General features: G+C 56.5%; 10 protein-coding genes across 10 annotated transcripts; 4 read left to right on the forward strand and 6 right to left on the reverse strand.

Annotated features, from left to right (window-relative positions):
• Positions 1–329: 329 nt before the first annotated feature.
• CCM_06619 (uncharacterized protein) lies at positions 330–1,670 on the reverse strand (the record flags this gene model as incomplete). Its single annotated transcript, XM_006671760.1, has 3 exons — positions 330–1,291; positions 1,348–1,413; positions 1,466–1,670. The coding sequence occupies 3 exons, from the start codon at positions 1,668–1,670 to the stop codon at positions 330–332; spliced, it is 1,233 nt and encodes a 410-aa protein (XP_006671823.1).
• A 981-nt stretch (positions 1,671–2,651) lies between these two features.
• On the reverse strand, positions 2,652–4,732 carry CCM_06620 (multidrug resistance protein fnx1, putative; the record flags this gene model as incomplete). Its single annotated transcript, XM_006671761.1, has 6 exons — positions 2,652–2,719; positions 2,778–2,883; positions 2,940–4,243; positions 4,301–4,429; positions 4,537–4,622; positions 4,713–4,732. The coding sequence occupies 6 exons, from the start codon at positions 4,730–4,732 to the stop codon at positions 2,652–2,654; spliced, it is 1,713 nt and encodes a 570-aa protein (XP_006671824.1).
• A 344-nt stretch (positions 4,733–5,076) lies between these two features.
• On the forward strand, positions 5,077–7,435 carry CCM_06621 (C6 transcription factor; the record flags this gene model as incomplete). Its single annotated transcript, XM_006671762.1, has 5 exons — positions 5,077–5,132; positions 5,194–5,401; positions 5,474–6,002; positions 6,050–6,930; positions 6,986–7,435. The coding sequence occupies 5 exons, from the start codon at positions 5,077–5,079 to the stop codon at positions 7,433–7,435; spliced, it is 2,124 nt and encodes a 707-aa protein (XP_006671825.1).
• Positions 7,436–8,169: 734 nt separating this feature from the next.
• Positions 8,170–9,123, forward strand: CCM_06622 (endo-1,3(4)-beta-glucanase, putative; the record flags this gene model as incomplete). The annotated part of the gene is made up of 1 exon (XM_006671763.1): positions 8,170–9,123. One exon carries the CDS (start codon positions 8,170–8,172, stop codon positions 9,121–9,123), a length of 954 nt encoding a protein of 317 aa, XP_006671826.1.
• Positions 9,124–9,252: 129 nt separating this feature from the next.
• CCM_06623 (small oligopeptide transporter, OPT family) lies at positions 9,253–11,689 on the reverse strand (the record flags this gene model as incomplete). Its single annotated transcript, XM_006671764.1, has 2 exons — positions 9,253–11,275; positions 11,355–11,689. 2 exons carry the CDS (start codon positions 11,687–11,689, stop codon positions 9,253–9,255), a joined length of 2,358 nt encoding a protein of 785 aa, XP_006671827.1.
• Positions 11,690–13,009: 1,320 nt separating this feature from the next.
• CCM_06624 (MutT/nudix family protein) lies at positions 13,010–13,779 on the forward strand (the record flags this gene model as incomplete). Its single annotated transcript, XM_006671765.1, has 3 exons — positions 13,010–13,054; positions 13,107–13,141; positions 13,236–13,779. 3 exons carry the CDS (start codon positions 13,010–13,012, stop codon positions 13,777–13,779), a joined length of 624 nt encoding a protein of 207 aa, XP_006671828.1.
• A 192-nt stretch (positions 13,780–13,971) lies between these two features.
• On the reverse strand, positions 13,972–14,897 carry CCM_06625 (NUDIX family hydrolase; the record flags this gene model as incomplete). The annotated part of the gene is made up of 2 exons (XM_006671766.1): positions 13,972–14,718; positions 14,805–14,897. 2 exons carry the CDS (start codon positions 14,895–14,897, stop codon positions 13,972–13,974), a joined length of 840 nt encoding a protein of 279 aa, XP_006671829.1.
• Positions 14,898–15,230: 333 nt separating this feature from the next.
• CCM_06626 (uncharacterized protein) lies at positions 15,231–16,433 on the reverse strand (the record flags this gene model as incomplete). Its single annotated transcript, XM_006671767.1, has 3 exons — positions 15,231–15,706; positions 15,770–16,049; positions 16,104–16,433. 3 exons carry the CDS (start codon positions 16,431–16,433, stop codon positions 15,231–15,233), a joined length of 1,086 nt encoding a protein of 361 aa, XP_006671830.1.
• Positions 16,434–19,805: 3,372 nt separating this feature from the next.
• On the forward strand, positions 19,806–20,480 carry CCM_06627 (uncharacterized protein; the record flags this gene model as incomplete). Its single annotated transcript, XM_006671768.1, has 3 exons — positions 19,806–19,868; positions 20,159–20,376; positions 20,453–20,480. The coding sequence occupies 3 exons, from the start codon at positions 19,806–19,808 to the stop codon at positions 20,478–20,480; spliced, it is 309 nt and encodes a 102-aa protein (XP_006671831.1).
• Positions 20,481–21,424: 944 nt separating this feature from the next.
• Positions 21,425–24,518, reverse strand: CCM_06628 (actin binding protein, putative; the record flags this gene model as incomplete). Its single annotated transcript, XM_006671769.1, has 5 exons — positions 21,425–21,549; positions 21,621–23,913; positions 24,059–24,283; positions 24,304–24,389; positions 24,473–24,518. The coding sequence occupies 5 exons, from the start codon at positions 24,516–24,518 to the stop codon at positions 21,425–21,427; spliced, it is 2,775 nt and encodes a 924-aa protein (XP_006671832.1).
• Positions 24,519–24,584: the final 66 nt, after the last annotated feature.

Raw genomic sequence — 24,584 nt, forward strand, 5'->3', positions numbered from 1 at the left:
GCGGACTTGATTTTTGATCCGCTGCGGTAATCGCACTACGCCTCTGACGGTGGTCATGTCAAGTCCGCCAGAACTTTGTCCTGGATCGGTTGCGCTTATAGATATGTAAAACTGATCCGGTAGCCTATCTCCAGAACAAGCTTCTCCGCACAGTGTAAAAGGAAACGGATACACTGTTCTCTTGGTGCCCCCCACGATTTCTCCATACACAATGCTCACTATTCATTCACTTATGAATGGAGACGTATCAATCGATGCCAGCTATAATGGCGCGAATTTGATCGACGATTTTGTACGAACTATAGCCACAGGGCTGCAACCGCTGTTCACTATAGCTCTTCTACTAGAGGCCACTGAAGCCGAGTGGGATCGAAGTGCTGCGAATCAGCGCCCTTCTTCACCAAAATTGCCTTGGACTGTCTGAGAACAGCACCGTCCGCCCCAATTGCGTCCGCCGATATAAACTGTCTGCCGTCCACTGAACCGACATGGAACGACCCGTGCGTCTCAAATCCTACCCGCTTCACCTCTCCCAGAGCTCGACGGGAACCCTCCTCTGCAGTCTGTATGTAAAAACGCCATGTAGACGTCTCCGTGTCTCCATTCCAGGACACATGGACGTCTAGCTTTCCACCAGAACGCCTGGCCGTGACTGCTGGCTCCTCCGCCGGGGTCCCAGTCCAAGGCAGCCTCCAACCTCGATAGCTCTGCGCAAGCCGGTTCGGCGCCGAGTCCAGGTAGCTGTGAAACAAGACCTTGCCGTCCCTGCTGTACTCGGTGACGGCCCCCGCCTGGCCCCAGTTGACGAACACGTTGCCATTCTCCAGAAGCTGCACGCTGCCTTGCGTGGGCGCCGAGAGGCCGTCGGGCGCCTCGTACGTCCCCACGGCCCGCGCCGTCGCTGTGCGGTGGTTCAGCTCGTAGACGCGGGCGCGCGACGCGGGATGCGTCTTGTTGACGGGCGCCGAGTGCGCGCCATTGTCGAAGAGAGAAATGCGCTCCGTCGCGCCGTCCGCAGAGCGGCCGCGGAACCGCGCGTGGTGCTGAAAGGCAAAGATGTCCTCGCCGGCCAGCGCAAAGTCGGAGCCGCCCTGGTACCCGCCGAGCTGCCAGATGATATCGCCGGTTGTGCCGTTGATTTTGAAGACGGCGGCGACGTTTCGCGCCGAGATGAGATAGTTGCCCTCGTCGTCCTTGTCGACGCTGTTGATGTGGAAATAGTTCCACGCGTCAGTCTCGTTCCGACCGGAGCCGGGAAGCCCAGGGCCAAAATCGAGCGGGAACGCGCTTTCTGCGAGCTCTTGATTAGTTTCGGCATTCTTCCACAGGTTGGGCCTAGAATCTCACTCTTGGGGTCAACATGGTCGAGACTCTGCCACTCGAATAAAACCTCTCCAGTCTCAATATCAAGCTCTACATTGGAGTCAGTGTTAGATCTGAGCTGCTTGTAAAGACGCGCACTTGCCTTGGAAGCCACCAGAGACTATCCACTCTTGATCTCTACCACCCCAGGGCTTGAGGGACACGACGATTGGTGTCGGGGCTTCCACCAGGGCCGTCTTTCCATCAATCAACTTGAACTCATGCGCCGACACGAGACGGTGATTTCCGACCTTGACTTTCTTGGCCAGCTCATAGTCGCGCCCAAGCAGTGTATGAAACCCGTACATGCGACCGTGAGAGCCATCAATCCGACCTTGGAAGGCTCGGAGATACAGCTCGCCATTCCACGTATCGGGTCGAAAGTTGGCCACTCATCCGGCGTGGTAGCCGACGCCGGACCAGACGAGCTCGCCGTCGTCGCGGAAAATGTAGGCCCCCGGCTGCGTCGGCCCCGAGAACCCGGATTCGAAGCCCGGGTACGGGGCCACAAAGAGGAATCCCTCGGCCACTTGACCGGCGTGTGCTGGGACCGTGATGTTGAGTCGCGGTGCTGCGAGCTCGGGCCGGGTGACGTAGCGGTGGTCGGCCGCGACCAGCGCGCTGAGCCCGACCAAAAGAGGGCCAAGTCTCGTATAAAAGGGCTTCATTTCTGTCAAAATTGCGTGAGAGAAATTATGATTTTCTGTCGAAAGAGAGTGTAGCCTTCCTAGGAAAGCGACAGCGTATTTAAGCATGACCCATCAATCGAGACGAACAACTCTACTGCATGATAGCGGCAAGTCGCAATATTTCGCCATCCCTTCCGTTCCCGAGGCGGATCCGGATCTCGTAATGAGGTCTTGACATGTCACCTCCAGATATGGTGAATAGGCTGTGACCATTCGTTTCGAACGCGGCCCGGAACGTGGCGTCCGGACCGGGGGTGGAGTCGTCATTCCGGAGCTCTATCACGCCAACTGAGGTATATTGCAACATTCTGCGAGTAAAAGTTTATTCGAAAAAATATAGATGTTATTTGGACTGCGTCCCAGTCCAGCGAACTGGATTTAATGCTGCATAGTACTAAAAGTGCCGTACCCGCTTCAGACAATGACTACGTGATGATGAGGCCAATATTCAAAAGCCAGGGACGGCTCTAGCAACTGCTAGAAGAATAATCTAAAAAAAATGGCGACTAGATGACAGACAACGGATGCCGCTGATAGACATGAAATGATTATCCAGGCCTTGCGGTGGTAGACAGCGTATCCTCTGCCTACCCCAGCCAGCTAGAGGTCGGCATCCTCCACCATGGTAGCGAGCAGAAACGGGAGAAGCGACACGATGAACCCAAGAACTAATCACCTTGTTAGCCAAGAGAAGGAGCATAAATTTTCCTGTTCGCTAAAACATACCAAATGTTCCTTTGAGAGCGTCCACAAATGCCTCGACAATCGTCGCACGGATACCATCCGGAATATCAGCGATTGTTCTGATATCAGAGGAAACTCGGCGTATCACCTTCAAAAATTAGCTGCGTTAACTACGCCCACAGACAAAACCGTTACTTGGCTCACCTCCAGGCTGTCCTCTCCCCGCAATCTCGCTCGTAGATACTTGCCGAAGAGCGATTGCGTCACCAGATTGCCCACGGACACACCGAGGCTGGAACCCATGCTGTTGACGAGAAAGAAGATGCCCGTGGCCGTGGCCATGTGTTTGGGGCGCAAAAAGGCCGTCATGGAGACAAACGCCGCCGACGTCGCCATGCCGGTCGCCGCTCCGCCCGGCACCGTGCACAGCGCCTCCCACGCCGCCTCGCCGGACCCGCCGTTCCACCAGAGCAGGACGAGCACGTAGCTCAGACACGCCATCGGGCCGGCCGCGAAGAGCACCGGCCGGAACCGCCGCCTCTTGCGTATGTACCGCCCCGTCAGCAAGGCACCCGCCGCATTGCCCGCAATGGCCGGCACCAGGCACAGCCCGCTCCGCGACGCCGACGCGTTCCGCGTGACCTGGAAGTAGACGGGCACGGAGAACATCATGGTGACCTGCGCCATGACCTGCAGCAGGACAATGGCGTATGAGACGGCCACGTTTCGGCGCGCCAGGATGCGCAGGTCAATCAGCGGCTTTCGCGCGCCGTACATTTCGAAATACACAAACGCGGGCAGAGCCAGGCCCAGCAACGCGAGCAGCAGCGCTTGTGGGAGCGGACCGCCCGTCTGGCCGTTGATCAGCAGATTGGCAGCGGTGATGGAGGCGCACAGCAGACCGGCGCCGACATAGTCGATTTCTCCGAGCCTCTGGCCCCAGGTTCCGTCCCGGCCAAGCGCCGGCGGCCGGCGCAGAGCCGCGCCGCCCATAAAGGTCCGCTCGTCAAAGAGCGCCGCCATCAGCACGGCCAAGAGGCCGAGGAGCGGCACGCGGCCGAAGAAGAGCCAGCGCCAGTGCGCCCTGTCCAGGACGTACCCGCCGAGCGGCCCGCCGAGGCCGCGGCCCAGGGTGGACGCCATGTTGACGTAGGCGCGGTACTGGGCGATGCGGTTCTTGGGCGCCGCGTCGGTGATGATGATGGACGAGATGATCATGAGCCCCGCGCCGCCGAGGCCGCTGACCGCGCGCCCGGCCACCACCGTCCACAGGCCGGGGCCCGCGCCGCACACCACGCACCCCGCGGCGGCCAGGCCGTACGCGCACAGGAGCACGGCCTTGCGGCCAAAGAGGTCGCTGCACTGGCCGTACAGCGGCTGCGCGGCGCACACGCCCAGCGTGTAGGCGGTGACGAGCCAGCCGGCGGCCTCGAGATGCGCGAATTCGGAGGCGATAAGGGCTGACGTGGTGAACATGAGGGTTGTTTCGGCGTGGGATAGCAGTTCGCCTAGGAGTCTGGTGGTAAGTGCGCGCCAGATGACGGTGTCGGGGGGTTATGCTTTACCAAGGAGCAGTACTACGAACACGGCGGTTGTTCTGGATAACTGGCGTGTGGTTTCATGCTTCTTCCCTAGAAGCGGCGTCTCCTCGCCTATTTCGGGCACCATTGGTCTTGAGATGAAAACACGACAGTCTGATAAAATCGGAAGTCAGGCGATGATTCTATTCACCGAATGATGCACACAAGGTGGTGTAGAACTCAAATTTAATTAAGTAAATAGAATGTATCAACACACCAACCTGCGTAGAATTTAACAGCAATTTTGAGGCAGTCTGCCACTTCTCTCAGGCCCGGACTCGGACCCGGACCCCACCCGGACCGGGATCTGGATGCGGATGATACCAAGCTTGCAACGTGAATTGATCAGTTGTGTATGGTCAGGGCCCAGAAATACTATCCATGTACGATATATCACCGCGCGTCAAAAGGCCTCATAATTAGAGGAATCCACCACTTTCAGCATCACTGGTTGAGTACGGATAGCTATGGCGCCATTGCCGTGGCGGCTTGCACCATCCCGCCGGCATCGCCATGTCCCTTCCATGCACGAACTACAACCCAACGAGCCGGCCAATCAAGCCAGTGAGAAATTAACAAGAGTATCCGTTGCTTTGTGCCCCCTTGGCTGTTGGCGTCGAAAAGGGAATCAACCGTTGGATCCTCGGCGTCCAAGGGGTCGTCCAGTGTGAATACTGGGAGAATCATTTGGTCTCTTTATACCAAGAGTGCGTGTATTATACAGGTACTCTTCTTTTTCTCTCCAAACCATCGCACTAGCAATGGACCTGTTTAACAGGCCCGCCAAACGGGTCCGGAAAGCTTGCGATGCGTGCCGGTACGTGTGTGGTAGCCGGGCCGTCGGGATAGGTGTGCTGATCGATAAACGTGGACAACAGGCGCAAAAAGTCCAAATGCTCGGGTGAGCAGCCTATTTGCGCTTCGTGCGCCCGCTTACTCCGGATATGCTATTACGCGAGCGAGGACGACAATCCCGTTCGGCAGGCTGGTCAGTTGACCCAAGAGTCCAGTGCCAGGACTGTGCCGTCGGGTCATCCGTCCAGCCGCAGACAGACGCATATGGAGCCGGCCTCAGACCTTCCTCTGGTAAGTGTAAATTGACCATTTACAGCTCCTCCCTCTGCCAAAGCTTACAGTATGAACGCCGGCGAGATGTAGCACTCTCGGGTAGCGAGCTTGGAGTCTGCTTTGGCGCACATCATCCAGCACCCCGAGTATCGTCGTACCGGCAGCCATCCCGTGCTGAGGGACCGCGTATACAGTCACCATCGAGGTCTCGGCGCCTTCGATCGACTAGACGCGCCGCCGTCTGTAAACTCTGCTTATAATGTAGGCGTCCAAAGCCAGCTCCCTCGGTTGCCTGTGCTATCCAGGCAGGGCCGGGAACAAGTGGCGGGAGCCTACCTCGCCTTTTGTTGGTGCCAGTTTCTTCCTCTGTTTGAGTCGCAGAACTTCGTCGCCTCTTTTACAGACCAGCCGCCGGAACTCGTCTATGCCGTAGCAGCATTGGCCATCAACCACATCGCTCCTGACAGGGACCAAGTGTCGAAATCTGCCGAATACGCTCATGCGACCTACCAACTTGTAATGAGGCACATTGCCCAGGGGCAGGTGGAACTTTCCACTATACAGGCAATCTGTTTGCTGGTCGTTGCTGATATTGAGGGCAAGTACAGCGCCTCCGCTCGTATCTCAGTCACGCAGCCAACTAACCGCTCATGGGTTTCGTTGTAGGCGCACGCATGGACAGGAGTCGGATGTTATGTGCTCTCGCTTCCTCTCTGTGTCATGAAGCACGCCTTCACCAGACCGTACCGGGCGCAGAGAGTCTGCCTGTCACAAAGGAGCGGCATAGGTGCTTCTGGAGCGTCGTCTTGCTGCATCATCTGGTCGGGGAACAAGCGCCGCAGCTGGCCAGCTTGTCCCAGAATATGCTACCTCCGTTCCCAGATGGCTGCTACTCGCCGCCGGCGCGGATGCGCGAGGTCCCAGAGGCGCCGCTTGCGCCAAGCAACATCATGCAAGTCCTCCTCACCTTGAGCGAGCCGTGGTCCATGGCCATGGGCTACATCCGATCTGTCAAGAACGCACCCGAGTTGAGAAAGTTCCCGTGGGAGGAGGGGTCTGACTATTCGCGGGCGACGGAGAGTCTGATGAACATGGGGCGGCGACTGCCAATGAACCACAGGCAGCGTCACATCAAGCTGTCCGAAGTCAAGCTTGAAGATCTCGAGCAGAGCAGGCACTTTTGGTCTCCTTGGCTCTGCACGCGCATCATGTACCACACCATCATGTGCATCCTCAACCATCCGCTGCTCATCACGCTGCAGATACGCGGTGTCCAGAACGTGTCGGAGGCATTTCTACACCATGCCGCATTCGCCTTGTCCAACCATACGGCATGGATTATCCACTACCTGGACTTTATCGAAAGCAGAGGCTTCCACGCTTCGGATCCGCTGATGGGCTACTGCGTCGCCGTTTTGGCCAGCATAGAAGTGCAAAGGGGTGTTTCCACCGAAGGGGCCGTTGCGACGCAGACTAAACAAAATTTTGAAAAGTGTTTAGCGTTGGTGACAAAAATGAGCAAGACTTTGCCCTCTATGAGCCGGGCCGTTAGATTTTCCTCTCCTCTGTGCGGTGTTTGCATACTGACCTCTTTTCATTTAGGAACGCAGCCTGACGAAACTAGCTGGTGAACTCGACCCTTGGTCCTCTCATCATTCATCTGAAGCCGGATTCAGTCTCTCTGGCCCGTTTGAAATCCTGGAGTCCTTGTGGAGTAGGCCTGCCTCGCCCGACCGAGAACGAGGACGGCGGTCTTTTCTTCTTGGGCCCGGTCTTGCTGGCGAGCTCCGCGCACAGCAGAACCAGTCACCCGAAGCAGGCGCAAGACTCCCTAGAATTGATCCCACGTCCATTGACAAGATACCATTTGACAGAGCCTCGTCAGTCGGTCGCGAGAACGAGGCGCCCCGTGTCATCGCCGCAGATCATGCTGACTTTGGTGGCCTCGACCAACTAGACTCGGCATTGTCCATAGACCAAGTGTTTCATAGCGCCTTTCAAGGTACAAACATTTGGCCGGAAGGGGTCAATGACCTGAGTTCTGGGTTTTGAGGTCGGTGGAGAAGGTGCAAGGGGGTAACTTGCAAGGATTCAGGCTGACATACGGCCAGCAAAAGGCGGATGCTTTATTGGAGGAGGTAAATCAGCTGTGCTTGGGCTTTCTTGATTTGATCTTATACAATACTTGTTTTGCTACGAAGATTTGCTTAAACCGTTCGATCACTATTTGCTGGTGGAGTTGGGGTGTCGCCGCTGCTGGTCCCCAACTATACTCTCAACAGCATTGGGCGCCAATGCATTCCAGCCATATCGGGTTTTGCCGCCGCAGATCGCGGGGTTTGCGTATACTTTTCAGGAAAAGATTTTCTCATTTCTCCGAAAAAGAAACAAATCTATCAAATCGTGACCCACAAACGGCCCCCAAATAAATCTATCACATCACAAGTTGTCAACCATGACTTAGACCTTAGACTCGGCCCACAGCATCGCGCAGCCCACGACTCTACAGTGTTGTGCTCAATAATGTCTCCATTCACGGAGCCTCGCGACCCAGTTCTGGATTCTAGTGCTGCACTAGGTTTGAGACCGCATTGCTGATCTGACTGCAACGGTTGTTTACATCGCCAAGAGTCGTGGCAACTTGGTCAGCCTGATTGTCGGCCATGCAGGTCGAAAAGGTCGGAACTTGGCCTCAATTGCGGGGAGAGAAAAGGAGACCAGCCTGCGGATGATGAAGATTGGTATTCGGAACTGATTTCTACACCTCAGCTATGCTAACATCCGCCATGTCCCTCGCTGTTCTCGCAGCCCTTGCCGCATTGGCTTCGGCCCAAGTCGTAGACGACTCGCAGTGCGACTGCTACGTGACGGACGGTCCGTTTCCGACCTACTACCTCCATCACGGCTTCTGGGACTTTCGCTCGCTGTCGCGCTGCGCCGGCGTGCCCGCGGTCCTCCCGGACGTCGCCGGCAACCTCCAGGCCAAAGCGACCTGCTCCTTGTTCGACTGGAGCGACCCCTTTACCCAGTTCTGGGGGCCGCAGCACTGGTCCAACGGAAACCAGACGTTCCCCATGGTCACGACGTACAACAACCTGTATATCGAGCACAACCCGGGCGGCGAGAGCGCCACCTTTCTGACCATGCGCACCGCGCGCCTGCCCGGCTTCCAGACAGCCGCCGAGCTGCAGTCGATGAGCAAGGTGGACCACGCCTCGATCCGGATGCGCGCCCGCAGCCACGGCGCGCCCGGCGCGTGCACCTCCGTCTTTACCTATCTCGGCGGCGCCCGCCTCGCCGACGTGCAGGAGAGCGACGTCGAGATGCTGACGCGCGAGCCGGCCGCCAACACGATCCACTACACCAACCAGCCATCGTACCGCGAGGATGGCAGCACGGTTGCCGGCGCGTCCTACACGGCGACGCTGCCCGGCGGCCGCCGCTGGTCAGACTGGCTCACCCACCGCCTGGACTGGACCCCGGGACGCACCACGTTTGGCGTCGACGGCGGCGAGAGCCACACGCAGACGTTCCAGGCGCCGCGCGATCCGAGCTTGGTGCTGCTCAACGTGTGGAGCGACGGTGGCGTGTGGACAGGCAAGATGGCGGCCGGCGGCGAGGCGTTTCAGAATGTGCAGTGGATGGAGATGCTTTATGACATTTTGCCAGCAGGGAGGAAGTGTGAGCGAAAGTGCAGCATTGACAAGTCGCCTGAGATCGGTAAGCCTATACGCGTCTAGGAGATGCGACATGCCAGCTGGTCGACTGGATGCCGCATTGGAAGAACATCACCACCTGTTGCACAAATAGCAATTGTATATAGTTCAAAATTAGTATATTCAATATGGAACGTTCAAATCTTGAAGCCATCACCACGACTCTGGTCCAAACGTGCCATTCACTGGCACCGTCTTGAGAATCGCAGTGTACGACGCATCAAGAGTGTTTTGTACGGCCACATTACCCCACCACTGCGGTATAGGGACTCCTGGGAATGTTATCGCAAAGAAGATGAGTACAGTGCTCAAAATCAAGCCCGCGTCGAGAGCTGACGCTGTGATGTAGTTGTACGTTGACCACCAACCGTTCCATCGGTTGTGAATCCATTTGTTGAAGATCAGGCCGACAATGGCCCAGGAGGAGAAGCTCAGCGGTGTGGCCGGCGGAAGCCAGGCCATGGACCCAAACATGATGGGCGCATTGAAATGACGAAAGAATTTGATGCCTACTTTATAAGAAAGGAGGTATAAAATGACAGGGAGGACGGCGCCGCCGATCCAGAACAAGTTGAAGTAGCTGTACATGCCACCGACGCCAAACATGCGCCGCGGGCCAATGACACCCCAGACGATGCTGGAGGAGAAGAAAGCGCGGCCATTCGGGCAGGTGAAGTGGTCTTTTTGGCGATTGTCGCAAGCGTTCTCAATGTTGCCCAGCGTCCAGTTCATGACGGCAATTTGCACAAAGACGGCCCAAATCGTAGGAATGACCTGGCACCAAAAGGTCACCTTGGGTGGAATCTTCATGTAGTGTCCAAGCTTCAGGTCACTAGAATAAGTCTGTGCCTGCCCGAGAGTGATGACGCTAAACACTTTGAAGATCATGACGCCAATGGGCCGTCCGGGAATCATGAAGCCTGCCAAAAAGGCCGAGAGGACGTTGAGGCTTATGACAATGTTGGACACGGCCAGAATCATGGAGCTGGGTATCATGAAGATGAGCGCCAGGAGGAGGGAGATGAAGAATGCCCACCACGGAAGCTGGGAGTCATATGCCAGCACGGTGGCCAGGCCCAGAGCGAGCGAGAACAAAAAGAGCGCGCCGTACCACCACTCGGGGGCTTCGTCGTATTTCTTCATGAGCTTTAGATGAACATCGGGCTCCTGGTTGCGCGAGGAGCGGAATCGGTGCCAGATTTCCTTGCCATGGTACAGGCTCGTGTGTACAAGCGTGGACATGAGCGCCGCAAAGGAGAGGCCGTAGTTGAGGGCCAGGGCAGGGGTGAGAAACAAGGGCGAGTAGTCCTTGTAGTTTTTCTCGCTGAACGTGAAGCCAGGGCCCAGAATCTTGTTTACCTGATAGGCATTTTGAGTATTGTCGTAGACCTGCGACGTGACCAGAGGTAGGTACTTGGACCACAGCGCCCCGCTGTAGGTAATGCCGATAATGGGAAGCAGCATAAAGCAGAAGAGGCCGATGAGCGTGTTGATGTGAGAGTGCGTGGGCGCGAGAAGCGGGTTACCGAGATACGCAGTGACATAGGTCCAGTCAAAGGTAATGGGCAGGAGGGAGAGCCCCGAGTAGCCGCCAAACAGCTGGTTGACGACGACACTATCCGGCCTGATCCAGGTGGGGAAGGAAAAGACGGCCAGCCCCTGGAACAGAACAGCCGGAAGCCAGTAGTACGCAAACATGCTCAGCCCGGCCAGGCAGAACCAGCTGTAGCGGCTGATGCGCCAGCCGTCGGCTGCTGCCGCGCCGTGGCGCCCTCGGTCGTGGAGCGCGTAAAAAAGCGTGGTGCTGGAGAATTGGGCGGGCCACAGCATGGCGGCGGGCCAGACGAGGAAGCGGCGAAAGACGCCGGCAAAGGAGATGCCGATGAGCTGGGAGCTGAGGGTGAAGAGCAGAGAGAAGCCCCAGCCGAGGTTGCGGTCGTAAAAGGGCCTGCCCTGGAGCGCGAGCAGGGCGTCGGTGCTGTAGGCGTAGCCAAAGGTGACGTTGGCCATGAGCGTGATGACGGTGTGCTCCTTGATGGTAAAGGGCCCGGTGTTAAAGGTCCACGCGAGACCGAAGAGGCGGAATGTCCGCATGGGTACGACGCGCGCCCAGAAGCAGCCGATGGGGTATACCAGGAGCTGTATGATGATGGCTGGGAACGCAATCGCTGGGCTCCTAGAGTTTTTGGCAACTTGTCAGCAAGGCGCACCACCAGTGTGTGTGTGTGTGGTCAGTGCCTGATTCGTATGCGTACCTCATGCTTAGAAACATATTCAAGCCCGCGCCGAGCGTCACAAAGAGCATGCCGAGGATCCAGGCGCGCACCGTGTTGGCCACCTCGCCGCCGTCCGTGTTGCGCACCGCCACGCGCACCTCCTCGTACGGCGAGTCCTGCGCAAGGAGCGCATCCGTGGCGGCCAACTCCTTGGCGTCGTCGCGAGCGAGCGCATCGTGCACGGCGGCGAGCTTCTCGGCCGGCAGGTTCGGGTCGTTTTGGTGGTTCTGCTCGAAGCGGTGCAGGTCGTCGCGGGCTGTGTCGGTCGACGACGAGTGGTCGTCGGCAACAGCCGAGATGGTGTGCGACGGCATAGTCCCAGTCGGGTTGCGGCTGAACCCAAATGCAGCCCAATGTGAGATATTTACGTCCGTCTCTAGTAACAAGGCTGAAGCCACATTCTCTCTTGTGCTCGTTTGAGCAGTCTGGGAATGGTTGGGGTATTTAAACCAAGTGCTGACTTTTTGCTGGCTGTGGGGGGGCAAACAGGACCGCCGTTTGTCACCCTGGGAAAAGCGGCAAACTGCGACACTAGAGTGCAATGGCCTGAGGTGCATATTGGTATATTGGGTAGATGCAATCTAGCTGCGGGCTAATAATTCTGGGTTCCTCCACTGCGGAGGGAACCTTGGGTTCGTCTCCATTTGATGCGGCATGCTGCTCTGCACATGCTGTAGATGCTGTCGATGCTGCTGCTGCTGCTGCTGCTGCTGCTGCTGTTTCATCTTCATCGTGGGGTAATGCAGGTTTTAGCTGCAGTCGATAATCAGCAACTTGCTGCAGTAATTCGAAAAGGAATACCAGTATCTATCCGTCCGGAGCAATAGGTAGTTAACAGCAACAGCCTCTAGTTAGGGTCCTCGCCAACGGGGCGCAAAATTGCGTTCTCCGATCCGCCAATGGCAAAATTGTATAATAAGACAAGCCACATATTGCTTCACCGGCCAGGTAATAAGATGAAGCCCGCTGTTGACATGCGAAAAGAAAAATGCGGGTTTTGAGGCTTGAAGTTTGAAGACGGTCCAAAGTCCCTTTTCCGGCAATAACTGCGGAAACATTACGCAGATATGTGTAATCCGAGCGGGAATCTGCTTGGCAAAGCAAGCCACCATTTCGCGCAAGAACGTACATAACGTAGAATAAAGGCTAGCCACCACTGTAATTTGTTTCCTTGGAACGGACCTGTTCCCTGCGCGGGCGTCCGAAGGGAAAAGGGCATAGAAGGACAAATTTGAATAGGCCCACCTTAAATCAAACCCCATTTTCAATCGACCACCGCCTCGATCAACTCAGCTGGCTGAACAAGGACGGTCGGCCCGGTGGAGGAGCAGAGACTCGGACAGGTGCGGACTGGAACACCAATCGGTAAATGCTCCCCAGATCGCTGCCAAAGACGCCTTCGACATCATTCTAGTCGTCTGGATTTTTTCCTCTTTTTTGGACTTTAAAGTCTTCATTCTGTATCCGTACATCTGGCGGGTGATGCAAAGTACATCTGGACAGCCGAGCCGAGACCCCCACTGGGCAGCCTCTGGTGGATATCGGGCACCACCCGTGGCTCACTCTCATAATTTAGTACTCACCTACAGATTACATGTCCAAGATTCTTAGCATCACGCACCATCACAACAATCATGGGCTCTTCTGAAGGTCCCAAGCACCTCGCCACCGGGCCATTGGTATGACTCCCACACTCCCACTCCAGAACCCCATCACTGACAAGTCCCCAAGCCCGACGACGAAGCCCGTTGGATCAAGCTAGTCAAGTGAGCTTCACCGACCCAACACTCACCAACCTCGACCTCTCTCTCTCTCTCTCTCAAACTCACCACTTACCCTGCCACCACTCTCTCTCTCTAGGATCGACTACCAGGACCAGACCGGCAAGGCGCGCACCTGGGAATCCGCCGAGCGCCGCAGCCGCCCGGCCGGGAGCGCCATTGACGGCGTCGGCATCGTCGCGCTCCTCACCGACGCCGCCAGCGGCGCCACGCACATTGTCCTGCAGAAGCAGTACCGCCCGCCCATCGACCAGCTCTCGCTCGAGATCCCCGCCGGCCTCGTCGACGCCGGTGAGGACCCCGCCCAGGCCGCCCTGCGCGAGCTGCGCGAGGAGACGGGGTACGTCGGCGAGGTCGCCGAGACGTCGCCCGTCATGTTCAACGACCCGGGCTTCTGCAACACCAACCTGCGCATGGTCCACGTCACCGTCGACCCCGCCCGCCCAGAGAACCGGAACCCCCAGCCGCAGCTCGAGGACGACGAGTTCATCGAGGTCTTCACCCATCCGCTCGCAGACCTCTGGAACCTCTGCAAGAAGCTCGAGGCCGAGGGCGTCGCCATCGACGCCCGCGTGGGCACCCTCGCCGAGGGCATTCTCCTGGCCCAACAGCTCAAGCTGTGAGGAAACAAACAAGGAGCGATGAGGTCGCCGTGGGGGAGTATAGGCAAGACATGTTGGCACGATACCAAAGACGGGATATAATACAGGCTGGATAGAAGATGACTTAGAATTTAGACCTTGCCTTTGCGCCGCCGCCAAACACGTCTTCAGGACTGCGTAGACTACAAGCTGGGTAGAAGACGGCTTGGAAATTTAGACCTTGCCTTCTCGCCGCAGCCCTTCCCACAGAGCCAGCGCGCCAAGTGTCTTTGCATCGCGCGCGCCGGCCTTCCACGCCTCCTTCATCGGCACAATCTTCAACGTAATCTTTTCCCCACGGTCCCGCAGGCCCGTCAGGCGCCCGCTCCAGCTGTGCAGCTCGCTGCGCGGTATCCTGCGCTCACAACTATATATTGTGACGTGCTCATCACACCCGCCCGCGCTCGGATACATGGCCGCCGGCAAACCCTCCTCCTCCTCCTTCTCCACCTCACCCGCCGCCGCCAACTCGCTCAGACACGTCAGGTCCTCCTCGGCAATGGTCATGCCCAGCTCCTCCTCCATCTCCTGCGCCGCGACCCCCTTAAAATTGCCCGCGTCGTCCACCATGCCGGCCGGCAGCTCCACGAAGCCGAGGCTGCCGGCCGGCACGCGCGGCTGCACGGTGAGCACCACGTAGCGCTCGTCGCCGCCGTCCGGGACGTCGTCGGGGACGAGCATGACGAGCATGGCCACGCTCGGGCCGCGGAGCAGCGCGGCCGCGGGCAGCGTCTCGCCCGCCCCGTTGGACACGACGGCCGCGAGCTTGACGAAGCCGACGCGCGAGCCGCCGAAGCGGTCAAAGGCCTGCACGGTGACGGAGCGCAGCACGTACGGGTCCACGCGGAAGGGGTGCGCGGGAGAGGACGAGGACGAGGAGGCCTGCAGCGCCAGGGAGCGCGAGAGGGTGGACATCCATGTCTGCGGCTGTTAGCGGCCCGGGGCGGGAGCGGGAAGGGTGTGGTAAATCCCGCGGAGGGGAAAAGACTAGTTGGTGTGTCGCTTACAGTAAATGGTTTGAATGACCATAGTTGGTCTTCCGTAAGGCCGTCGGGGAGGGTGATGGGAACGCCGTCTTTGGAAAGGATATGGCGAGACATGATGCTTTGGCGCCGGGTGTAGCAGGCAACTGGAGAGAAAGTAGGACAACGAGATGAGGAATACGAGTTTCTTGCAAATTTTCTGCTGAAAATTAAAGTATGCAACGGTCGCTTCATACCGGGGACCTTGTGGGAGTGTAAAGTCAACCATTAGTTGCGTTATTAAGCATCCTCTGGCGATCGTTGACGTGCAAACAGCGGGTCAGTTGGCGAAAAGCGACGCCAGCATACCTAACAACCTAAACAGCCAGTTCGCAGGGAACAGCTAGGAAATACAATTTGTTCATTAAAGCTATTTTTAATGTATGCTATGTAGAATAATCAATCTGCCACTCAAGTAGCCGCCCAGTATACGTCAATGCTGGCAGCTCGCAGGTTGTTCGTCCAACCTGGGAACCTTGCCTTTGCCCAAATCGTCACCACATCACCAACTTTCAGACTGCGCACAAACTCGCCATCACCGGTTTCCCGTCCGCGCCCATTCTCCTCCAGCGCCTGGCCAGCGTCAGAGTCCGACTTGACGTCATCGTAGCACGTCCACGTAATGACGTGGTCTTGCCAGTCTCTGTGGGCGCGCTTGTTTCTGCAAATGGTCCATACCGGGCTGTGGGCCAGCGGGAACTTGTAGTCAAATTGGGGCTCTTGGGGATTACTTTCTTCATTGTGTCCTTGTTCTTTTTGCCCCTCATTTTGCTCGAGCTCTGTGCCATCTTCCTCCTCCTTCTCTGGGACGACTTCTTCCAAGGTCGGATATACTGGTCGAAGAGCTTCTCGATACATAGGAGTTGGGGGAGGGTCGAGAGGTGCACCTATACGGGTCAGCAACGTACAACGTATATCGCTTGAAAATGTGAGAAAACATATTGTCTTACCAATAGCAGAGTCTTCCAACCGCTCTAGACCAGCTTCAAACCAAGTCCAAGAGTTTTCATATAATCCTCCACTCTCACCCGACCAGCCCTGATCATGCGAGGTCAACTTGAAGACAACCTTGCGCACAGGGCTTTGCAGTTTGGGCAGCGGGTAGTCTGCCATTCGCGCCAGCGTCTTGGCGGAGGGTTCGTTACGTAAAGGCTTCGCGGGGGCAGCCTCGCCCTTGAGACCTAGGTCGCCGCCATGCTCGCTCGTGAACCCGACGGGCAGTGATCGAAGCTGCAGCGATTAGCACATGTTTGCTGCCTGTTGGGGCATTTTGGCCAGCCCTACAAGAAACTTGTCCTGGATGAAGTGGGAGCTAATCGACATCTCGTTCCCCGTAATATCGGCGGCCGTCGTGGTGCGCACCCAGTACTCTGCAAGCTCGAAAATGCCGTCGACAACGTCAATGGGTAGCTTGGTGGCCTTGGCAAGCATGATGCGCACGACGGCAACGTCTATGGGAGAGGGGTCGTAGTGGCCATCATCATTGTGCTGTCCAGTGAATGGCGTGGGCGGTGCGTCAGCGGATCGGTCTTGCTTCTGTACATCGAGGGGAAGGCCGGCATCTATGGCCTGTACCAGATTGATAATGTTGGCTGGGATGATTCTGAAGGACATGGCGGGGTAGGTCGCAGAGTGCAGCCGGTGTAGGTTGATTTAATGCTGGACGGAATTTGGTACTCGAGTATTGTATGTTTAGAGGACTTCGGTGGATTCAGAGCTGCCGCTTGTCTTTTGAGGCAAAGATGCAGCAGATTGTTGAGAGGTGGAGAGTTGAAGATGCGTGGTCACAAACTTGTCCAGTCCAGCCAGTGTCTGGCATTGACGTCAGTGTGCCAGCATCTTGGCAGGGCGAAGGACCCGTCGCCACTACCTCTCACCACGGCCACGGCTGCATTTGCAGCCCTTCAAGCTTACTTTTCTCATCGTGCTGAACTGCAGCAAACCAAAACCTGGTCTTATTTTCCAGCCACTTAGAAGCTAAATAATGTCATTCTAACTATTGCTGTAGACAAATAGGCCGTGCTCTAAAGACGGACTTTGACATGTTAATGGCAGGACGTGGGGGTCAGCAATATAACAAATCATCAACTGCTTAGTTTTGAATCGTGCAATATGGGAGTCTTTCCATGTCAAGCCTTTTGTCGATATTGTCTTTGGTATGTAATAAGGCTACCAGTGCGGTGCGTGGGAAGCGTTCCGCTGTACACAGCCTCCACAGGGTAGCAAAGGCCAAGAAACTACGTGTCCTGAAGCTAGCTATAACGATAGAGATCGGAGTTTCCATTTCGCAAATCCGTGGAATCGGATCCGAGCAGTTGTGTCTACTAGGCTGCGATTGGTAGTTAGGCTGTTCACTGTCACCGGCACGACGAACCTGTTTCCAACAGTGTAGAACCGGCAGCTCCTCACCTGCGCATAATTATCAGAACGACACCAAACGGTGCTACAGCCCGCTGCAGACCTGCAAGTCAACAGGGAGCACATATTGTTAAGCGCCGAGCACAGCCACAGGGCCGGGTTTCACCTGGCGCTGGTGCATTGTTGCCCAACGAGAATGCCATGAGGATGCTTGTCTGTTTCTCCCGCATGCCAAGAATGACGCAGAATATAAACTGGAGATGGTCCCCGTACCCCCGTGATTTTTTACAAGCAGCGGAAGCACGGGAGGATAAATAATATTTGGCGGTGAGTTTGTTTGAGACTGTCAGTGTCAGCGCATAAGACGCTGGGGGACGGCCCGGACGGACTTTATTATTATTATGCCAAGGAGCACCTACTTGATTCATATGATGCCGTGGCCTTTTGTTTGCTGGGGCAGTGCTAATAAATTAACTACTCCGTAGATGCTTGTCACTTGTCACGGGAATAATGGTACAGCGTTCCCGGCCACTGTTGCGCTGTCGCTTGTTCCTATTAGTTACGACTGACGGACATTGCAAGGGATCGTGCCGCATTTAGAGCCTTCTTTTTAGCCATAGACTCGCAATTAAAGACCCTGTCGCTGAAATGTTGGGGGTGCGGGCTGCTGTGCTGCTTGGGTTTCTGTGCTGTGCACTGCCCTCTTTTTCTCGGAATTACGGCACGCTGTGAGCCTTGTTGCTGGGTTTCAAAATTGTCATGCAGTGGCTTGTTACAAAAGCGCCGTCCTCTACCCGCCCATCATGTCCGTTGTTTTGGGGGTCGATGCTGAATGACGGCGGGAATTCGAAACCAGACCAGACGAATGTCGGACAGAACGAGCTCGCTATGTACTGTTCACTACCTAGGTAGTATTCTTGGCCGAGATGCGCGTTTCTTGAGAGAGAGATACCCACTTGCCGCGCCAAGGACTTTGTGTCGAGGTGTCAAAGGTGCCGCAGTTCATCGGCCAACTGGCTGTCTGATATTAATCGGTAGCCTCCTGCAATAATTTCCACCAGCCACGACGTATTCGTGCTCCAGCCGGCGCCACGAGAACAAGTATGTGCTCTGTACTCCGTAATTCGTAATAAGACGCTCACTGGCAAGCAGGTCTTTATTAGTTGACTTGCCAGAGACCCCATAACGACGACGATCCGACAGAAACTCTGTATCCATCCATCTTGTGGTCCCTGCCTACCTAGGTAGTTACGTTATCCTGTGGCTGGCGCATATCGTCCCCATCCTAGTTACCAGGCCCCCTTTGGAACCCTAAACGAGACCTAATCGAGGAGTTTTGATAAAAGAGGCCGAGAAACGCCGCCGCTGACGGCGACCGCTGAGACAAATTTGCAAAGGGGTGGGTATGCTCAGGCTGGTAGGCCGATGGCGGCCAGCCTCAGGCCGGGCGGCCGCCGCTGGAAACATGGGCTTCCCGCCAGCATCATCGCCACTAGGCTGGATTGAGGAGCCCGCAGCCGAGGTGAGGACAGGGCTGGCTGTCAAGGGAGAGCGCCGCGAGTACAAACGTACGCAAGTGACACCGCATGGCGGGCAGTGCTCAGTGCTCAGCAATCGTAGATAAAGGTTCTCGGAGGCGGCAAGGGGGAGTTGCCGTCTTTGTTCGCCGTGGCGACATGTTACTTTGCTAGTGGCAATGACAACGCAACGATGTACGCGTCGTCGTTCTCGCAGGGCTGGCGGGATTACTAGGAACAAATAGGTACTCGTACATCAGCACAGCACGATGACAGAATCCACCCTCTCCAGCCACATCACAAACTCTGTTGTGGTCCTTGTGCGCCGCAGTACATGGTGGTACACCGAGTGTACAACTCATGACACCTGCGTCAAAATACTTGACGAATTAGTGAATTACCTACCAGTTCGAGAAAAGAAAGAAAAACAACCCTGCTTCAGGACCCAGCGAGCCTGCATCGGGGGGACAGCTGTTGCTTGCTACGCCACTGAAGCACAGCCTCGCCTGTCCACTAAAAAGTCGGCGGCAGAGCCACTGAGGTGCCTGTGCCTGGCTGGATGATAATGTGCTTGTCCATCCTGCTCATTCCGAGCAGCAACGTGCAGCAACGTGCAAAAGTTGGTGGGCGGCCCACTGTAACAGCGCAAGAGACAGTGCTGAATGGCTGCGCCATCTGCACTGTCAGCTGCCTTGTCCCAGAACCCTTGATTTACCGCTAGCACAAAAAAGGGGTCCCACTGGCCGGGGAACACCTCGGCCGCTTCGCCGCTCACCAGCGTAAATACTCCCCCCGATTTCAGCGCCAAACACTGCCCGTAGCTCACTGAACAGTGAAACCCACAGCCCCCGAACCCGCTAATCAGTTGTTCAACGCGCCTTGCCCTTTCCAGAACATCTACCGACCTGCCGCTTTTCCGGACCGCGCCCAGTCTAGCCAGAATTACTTGTACTCTGCATCCACCTGTCCCCTGTCCATCTGCTCCCACACCTCAACCTTCTTCCCTTTCCCTTTTCCCCACCCTCCCTTTTTCTTCCATCTCTTGACCACCTCCTAACCGTGACATTTGCGCTTCTCCTCATATCCAACTCCAATTCACATCTCTACCAAAATGTCCAACCAGGATTACTACAACAACAATGCGGGCGGCCAGTACCCCCAGCACCCCCAGGCCGTAAGTTAATGCTCCGCGCCAAACTCAACAGAAAACACGCCCGCCTGTCGGAGCAGCTCGTCGCAACAAACGTACGACTCGTTATAGACTCGAGATGGTTCGCGCCTACTCCAGAGCGTTGGTATTGCTAGCTCTCATGAGCTTGTCAAATTCACCAGCGCTGGATTGCACAATCAGAGCTATTCAGACGCAAACGAGAGCTGCTAGCTGCGACGGCGCCGGCGATTCTCCCATATTCATACTCGACATGGTACTTTCATCCCCGAATCAAGCCTGCTAACATTCTCTAGAGCTACGGTCCTCCCCAGGGTCAGGGTCAGTATGGCCCCCCTCAGGGCCAGTATCCCCAGGGCCAGTACGGTCCCCCCCAGGGCGGCATGCAGTACCAGCAGGCCCCCCCTCCCGCGCAGGAAACCCGCGGTAACCGTGGTGGTGGCTCCAACTGCCTGATGGCCTGTCTTGCTGCTCTCTGCTGTTGCTGTGTTGTTGAGGAGTCATGCGAGTGCTGGTAAGTGACACTGAACCTCCTCCCCGTGCCGATCAAGCCGATCAAGCTGCGCTAGCTCCTAACACGGTGCCTCTAGTCTCGAGTGTTGCGAGTGCCTCTGCTAAACGACGACATCACCTTTCTTGAAAAAATGAGGACACGCCGGGGAATTAATCACGACTGCCTCCCTTCAATGGCCCGTTTACCTGATTAGTCGGCGGACTACTTGGATATACTAGGTAGGCGACCTATTATGCCTCATGTCTGCGAGGGGCTGGATATCCTGGTATACATACCCACGACAACAACTCGGAAAGCGACCTTGTTTGCGCTATTGCATATTTCAGCCGAACTCATCCAATCAGACGTTGTTGTTTGGCGCTTCCGAGTCGTATTTTTGCGCCACTTTATATCTCACGTCTATTCGATCCTTCCACGTTTTCTTGCGTCGCTGCACCACCCTTTTCGGCCTTGTTTTTTTTTTTTTCAAACAGTTATGTCCATGTCAATTGTGTTTTTCACAAGGGTTAGATCGGAGGGTAAAAATGGTTTCCGTGCGCGGTTTTTGATACAGCTCTTGGTTTCAACTTGATGGTCACAACTTGCAACTCGTCCACGATGCATGTGAATGTACATACATGTATTTACACTTAACGTCAATGCTGCTTGCGACATATGTACGCATATGGCGCCTTGAACGCGAAATGCGAATGCTTTAAGCGCTTGAATCTTGGCTTGACATGTGTTGAATATGATCGGTGTCTTGAGTAAGGTTGAAAGGATGCCATAGATAGCAATACATCTGATAAACGATATCAGGAGCATTCACAGGCAAGTAGATATAGAAACAGAATGGTTCAAGGATGAAATGTAGCATGATACGAAAGCAGATCAACTAGATCAACTGTTATAAAACAACGAAAGAGTAGAAAGCACGTAACTCGCCCCACCATAGTTCGCATCATCACCTTTTTTGTATCGTATCAACAGCTTGATACAAGAATGGACCAAACAACTGACGGGCACAACTGTTCCCACATCATCGACCACGGCCAGTCGCACGGCGGCTCTACTGGTTCAACTGCACATAGTTGGCAGGGAAGAGGCCCGAGTCGCCCTTGTAGTGACCAAACCACCAGTCATCGTCTGGGAACTCGAGGTTTGTGACCTGTGCGTCCTCGGGGAAGGAAAGTTCTGCCAATACTTGTTAGTCAACTACACTTTCTCTTCGAGCCCCGCAGAATACGAGGCAAAAAGGGACATACCATTGTCTTCGGCGGCTTCATAGTCATACAGAGCGGTGGCGGTAGGTCCGGATGAAGCGGCAGCCGGCGCAGGGGCAGCAGGAGCTGGCGTTGGCACGGGAGCAGCAGCGCGAGCGGGGGCGCTCGGGGGCGGGACCGCAGCACTAGTTTCAGCTTCAGCGTCTTCGATGAGCTCAACGTAGCTGCTCGGGAAAAGGCCGTTCTCGCCATGCTTGTTGGTGCCTATCCACCAGTCGGGGTCGACCTGGTCAACATCTGCGACGATTTCGCCCTCGACCAGGTTAATTTCATTGTCTTCGTCCTTGTCGTAGTCGTACAGAATAACGGCGCGTTGCGAAGCTCCGCCGGCCGCAGGCGCAGGAGCAGAAGGAGGAGGACCCTGGTGAGAGGCGGGAACAGGACGAGGCGCTGGTGTGGGCTCCGGCTCGGACTCCGGTTCAGGCGTAGGCTCGCGAGGCATGGGGACGGCAGCAGGCGGAGGTGCGGGAGCGCGGACTGGTTCAGCTTCACGGGCGACAGGCTGCGCGACCCGGATGGGAGACTGTTCACGCTCATCTTCTTCCTCCTCTTCGTCATTGACAGGTGCCGGGCGAGTGGGTAGGCCGGGCAGAGCAAATCCACCGGATGGCCGAGAGCCTGTAGGAGGCGGAGGGGGTGCCGCAGGCTCCTCCTCTTCTTCCTCGTCTCTGTGTTCACGGGTGGCGCCAGGAACGGGCGGCGCTCCGCCCATAGGTGTGGCGCCTTTGAAACGATCGCGTATGGCCGAGACACCTCCAGATGGCTCGTCTTGAGCGCTGCGAGTTTGCTCATCTTCTTCAATGGCCTGGTCATTTTCACGCACAGTTTCAGCACCGCCGCGTCCAAAGGCGGGCGTCTGTACCGCCGCCCAAGACTTGCCAGCGTATCCGCTCTTCCACTCATTGCCTCCGCTCTGTTGCTGGTTAATGGGTGGGGGGGATGAAGGAGCTACTCCAGCGCCAATACCGCCTTCGCGTGCCTTCTTTTCAGCCCAGAGCTGGGCGGGAGTCTTGCCGCCTTCGTTGGCAAAGGTGCGGCTAGTGGTGGTGACAGGCGCAGAAGATGCATTGGCAACGGGGCCTTGTAGACCAAGGGCACCGGGTACGGGTGCCTTGGTGGCTGAGAAGCCACCACCACCAAACTTGTTGGAAACCTTGGGCTTGGGGAGTGATGTTAGTCTTTCAGACTGGGATGGCTGCGAAAAGGCAGCGGCGCGGTCAGCAAGAGGCTTCGGAGCCTCCTCCTCAGCAGGCTGCTCAGATGCAGGCTTTTGGGCCCTTGCGCGGATTGCAGCAATGTCTACCTTGCCGATAGGCTCATATGCGCCCTTGACGGCAGTGGGACGGTCATCACGCTGCTCCTTGGCCTTTGCGCGAATGGCGGCAATGTCCACTTTGCCAACGGGCTGGTAACCGCCGCCAACAACGTCTCTATTCTGCTGAGGGGTAGCAGGAGTGTATCGGGAGGGTTCGCTCTGGCGAGAGAGACTGGGCATGTCAACCTTAGTAGGCTTGTAGGCGGACTCAACCCTTTCGACTTGGTTTCTTGTCACGGGCGGTGCATCGGCACCCCAGCCGTCGCCGTCAACATCCTCGTTTCTGCGCGAGCGAGCAGCGACGAGAGGATTCACGGGGCGGCCTGCGCTCACATTGGAGGGTGAAAAGACTGGTTTGGACTTGATGGGAGGAGGGGCTCGGGAAGCGCCAGTGGCGGGACTCCCAGCATACTTGGACCCGGAGGCATCGGCGACCTTGCGGATGAGAGCATCGGGTTCGAGATCGTCGTCGGATCGAGCAGTTATCTGGACATGATATCCGTGGAGGACCTTGGAGACGGCGTTGAGGTGGCTGGTGAAGTAGCCTTTCGTTCGCTCGGGGACGCCGCCGCCACACCAGGCAATGAGGACGTGCTTGGGCAGGCCGGAATTGGGGTCCTTGACCTTGACGAAGCCAAATTGGACGCGGCCCTCACTAAAGTCTTCGAAGAGTTCGCTGAGTTCGCCCTCTGCAGAGGCGTCTGTTAGCATGGACGTAGACGTGGTCCGGGTTTGTCGGACTGTCGGGAGTTCCTTACCGCCAGTGCTCTCTACCTTCAGCACGCTTTCGTTGCTTCCGGAAGACTCAAACACGCTGACAAGAGGCGTCTGGACAGAGAAGAGAGCCCATTTAGCAGATGTGGGTGAGCCAGAAGCAGGCAGGGCAGCGTCGACTACCGAGCTGTACTCCTTCTTGATGGATGGGCCGTTTATTGAAAGGTTGAGGGAAGCCATCGCGTACTGGGAGGTAGGTCAGCAACCAATAAGAGCACGTCGTCGAAGCAATGGGAGCTCCTGTTGGACTGTTCAGTCTCCATGAGGGTGCGTAAGGTGTCGAGCGTACCTACAGGGCTGGTGATGAGGCAGCCTGCGAACAAGTTTCCACAGAAGCTCTAGCAGCTTTGGCGCTGGAAATGGCGGAATTGACAAGGGCCAAAGAAAGCGGGATCGTGGCCAGAGAAAGGAGCACGAGGCCTGCAAGAGAAATGAAGCGCGTCGTCCGCGTTGGGATCGTATCGTCGTGAGTCTCGGGAGGGTGAATGGAACAAGAAGCAAGCTGGTTGGTGTCGAGGGAGTGAGGATGGAAGAGCTCCTCAGCTTGGCGCAGTTGCTGGACGGGAATTGACGTACGCTGGCCATGACGAGTTGAGCCGCAGCAGTGGAAGCGGGGTGGCCGGCTGGTGCTGACGAGTGCGGGCGGCGGGTGAGTTTCCAGGCTACAGTTTAGCGATGCAGGGGCTGCTCGACTGCTGAAGAGACAGTGGTCTCAGTGGCTGGCGCCGCAGAGCTGGTGGGGCACTGTGGCTGGGCAGCTGTAAGTGGCATTCCCTGCGGCCAAGAGCCATTATGTCATGGTACAGTGGCTCGTTCAGGCGTTCGGGCAGTATTATGGCCGCCTGGAATAGATGGCA

This window comes from Cordyceps militaris (genome assembly GCF_000225605.1).
Source record: "Cordyceps militaris CM01 unplaced genomic scaffold CCM_S00005, whole genome shotgun sequence".
In the NCBI taxonomy this organism is placed as follows: domain Eukaryota; kingdom Fungi; phylum Ascomycota; class Sordariomycetes; order Hypocreales; family Cordycipitaceae; genus Cordyceps; species Cordyceps militaris.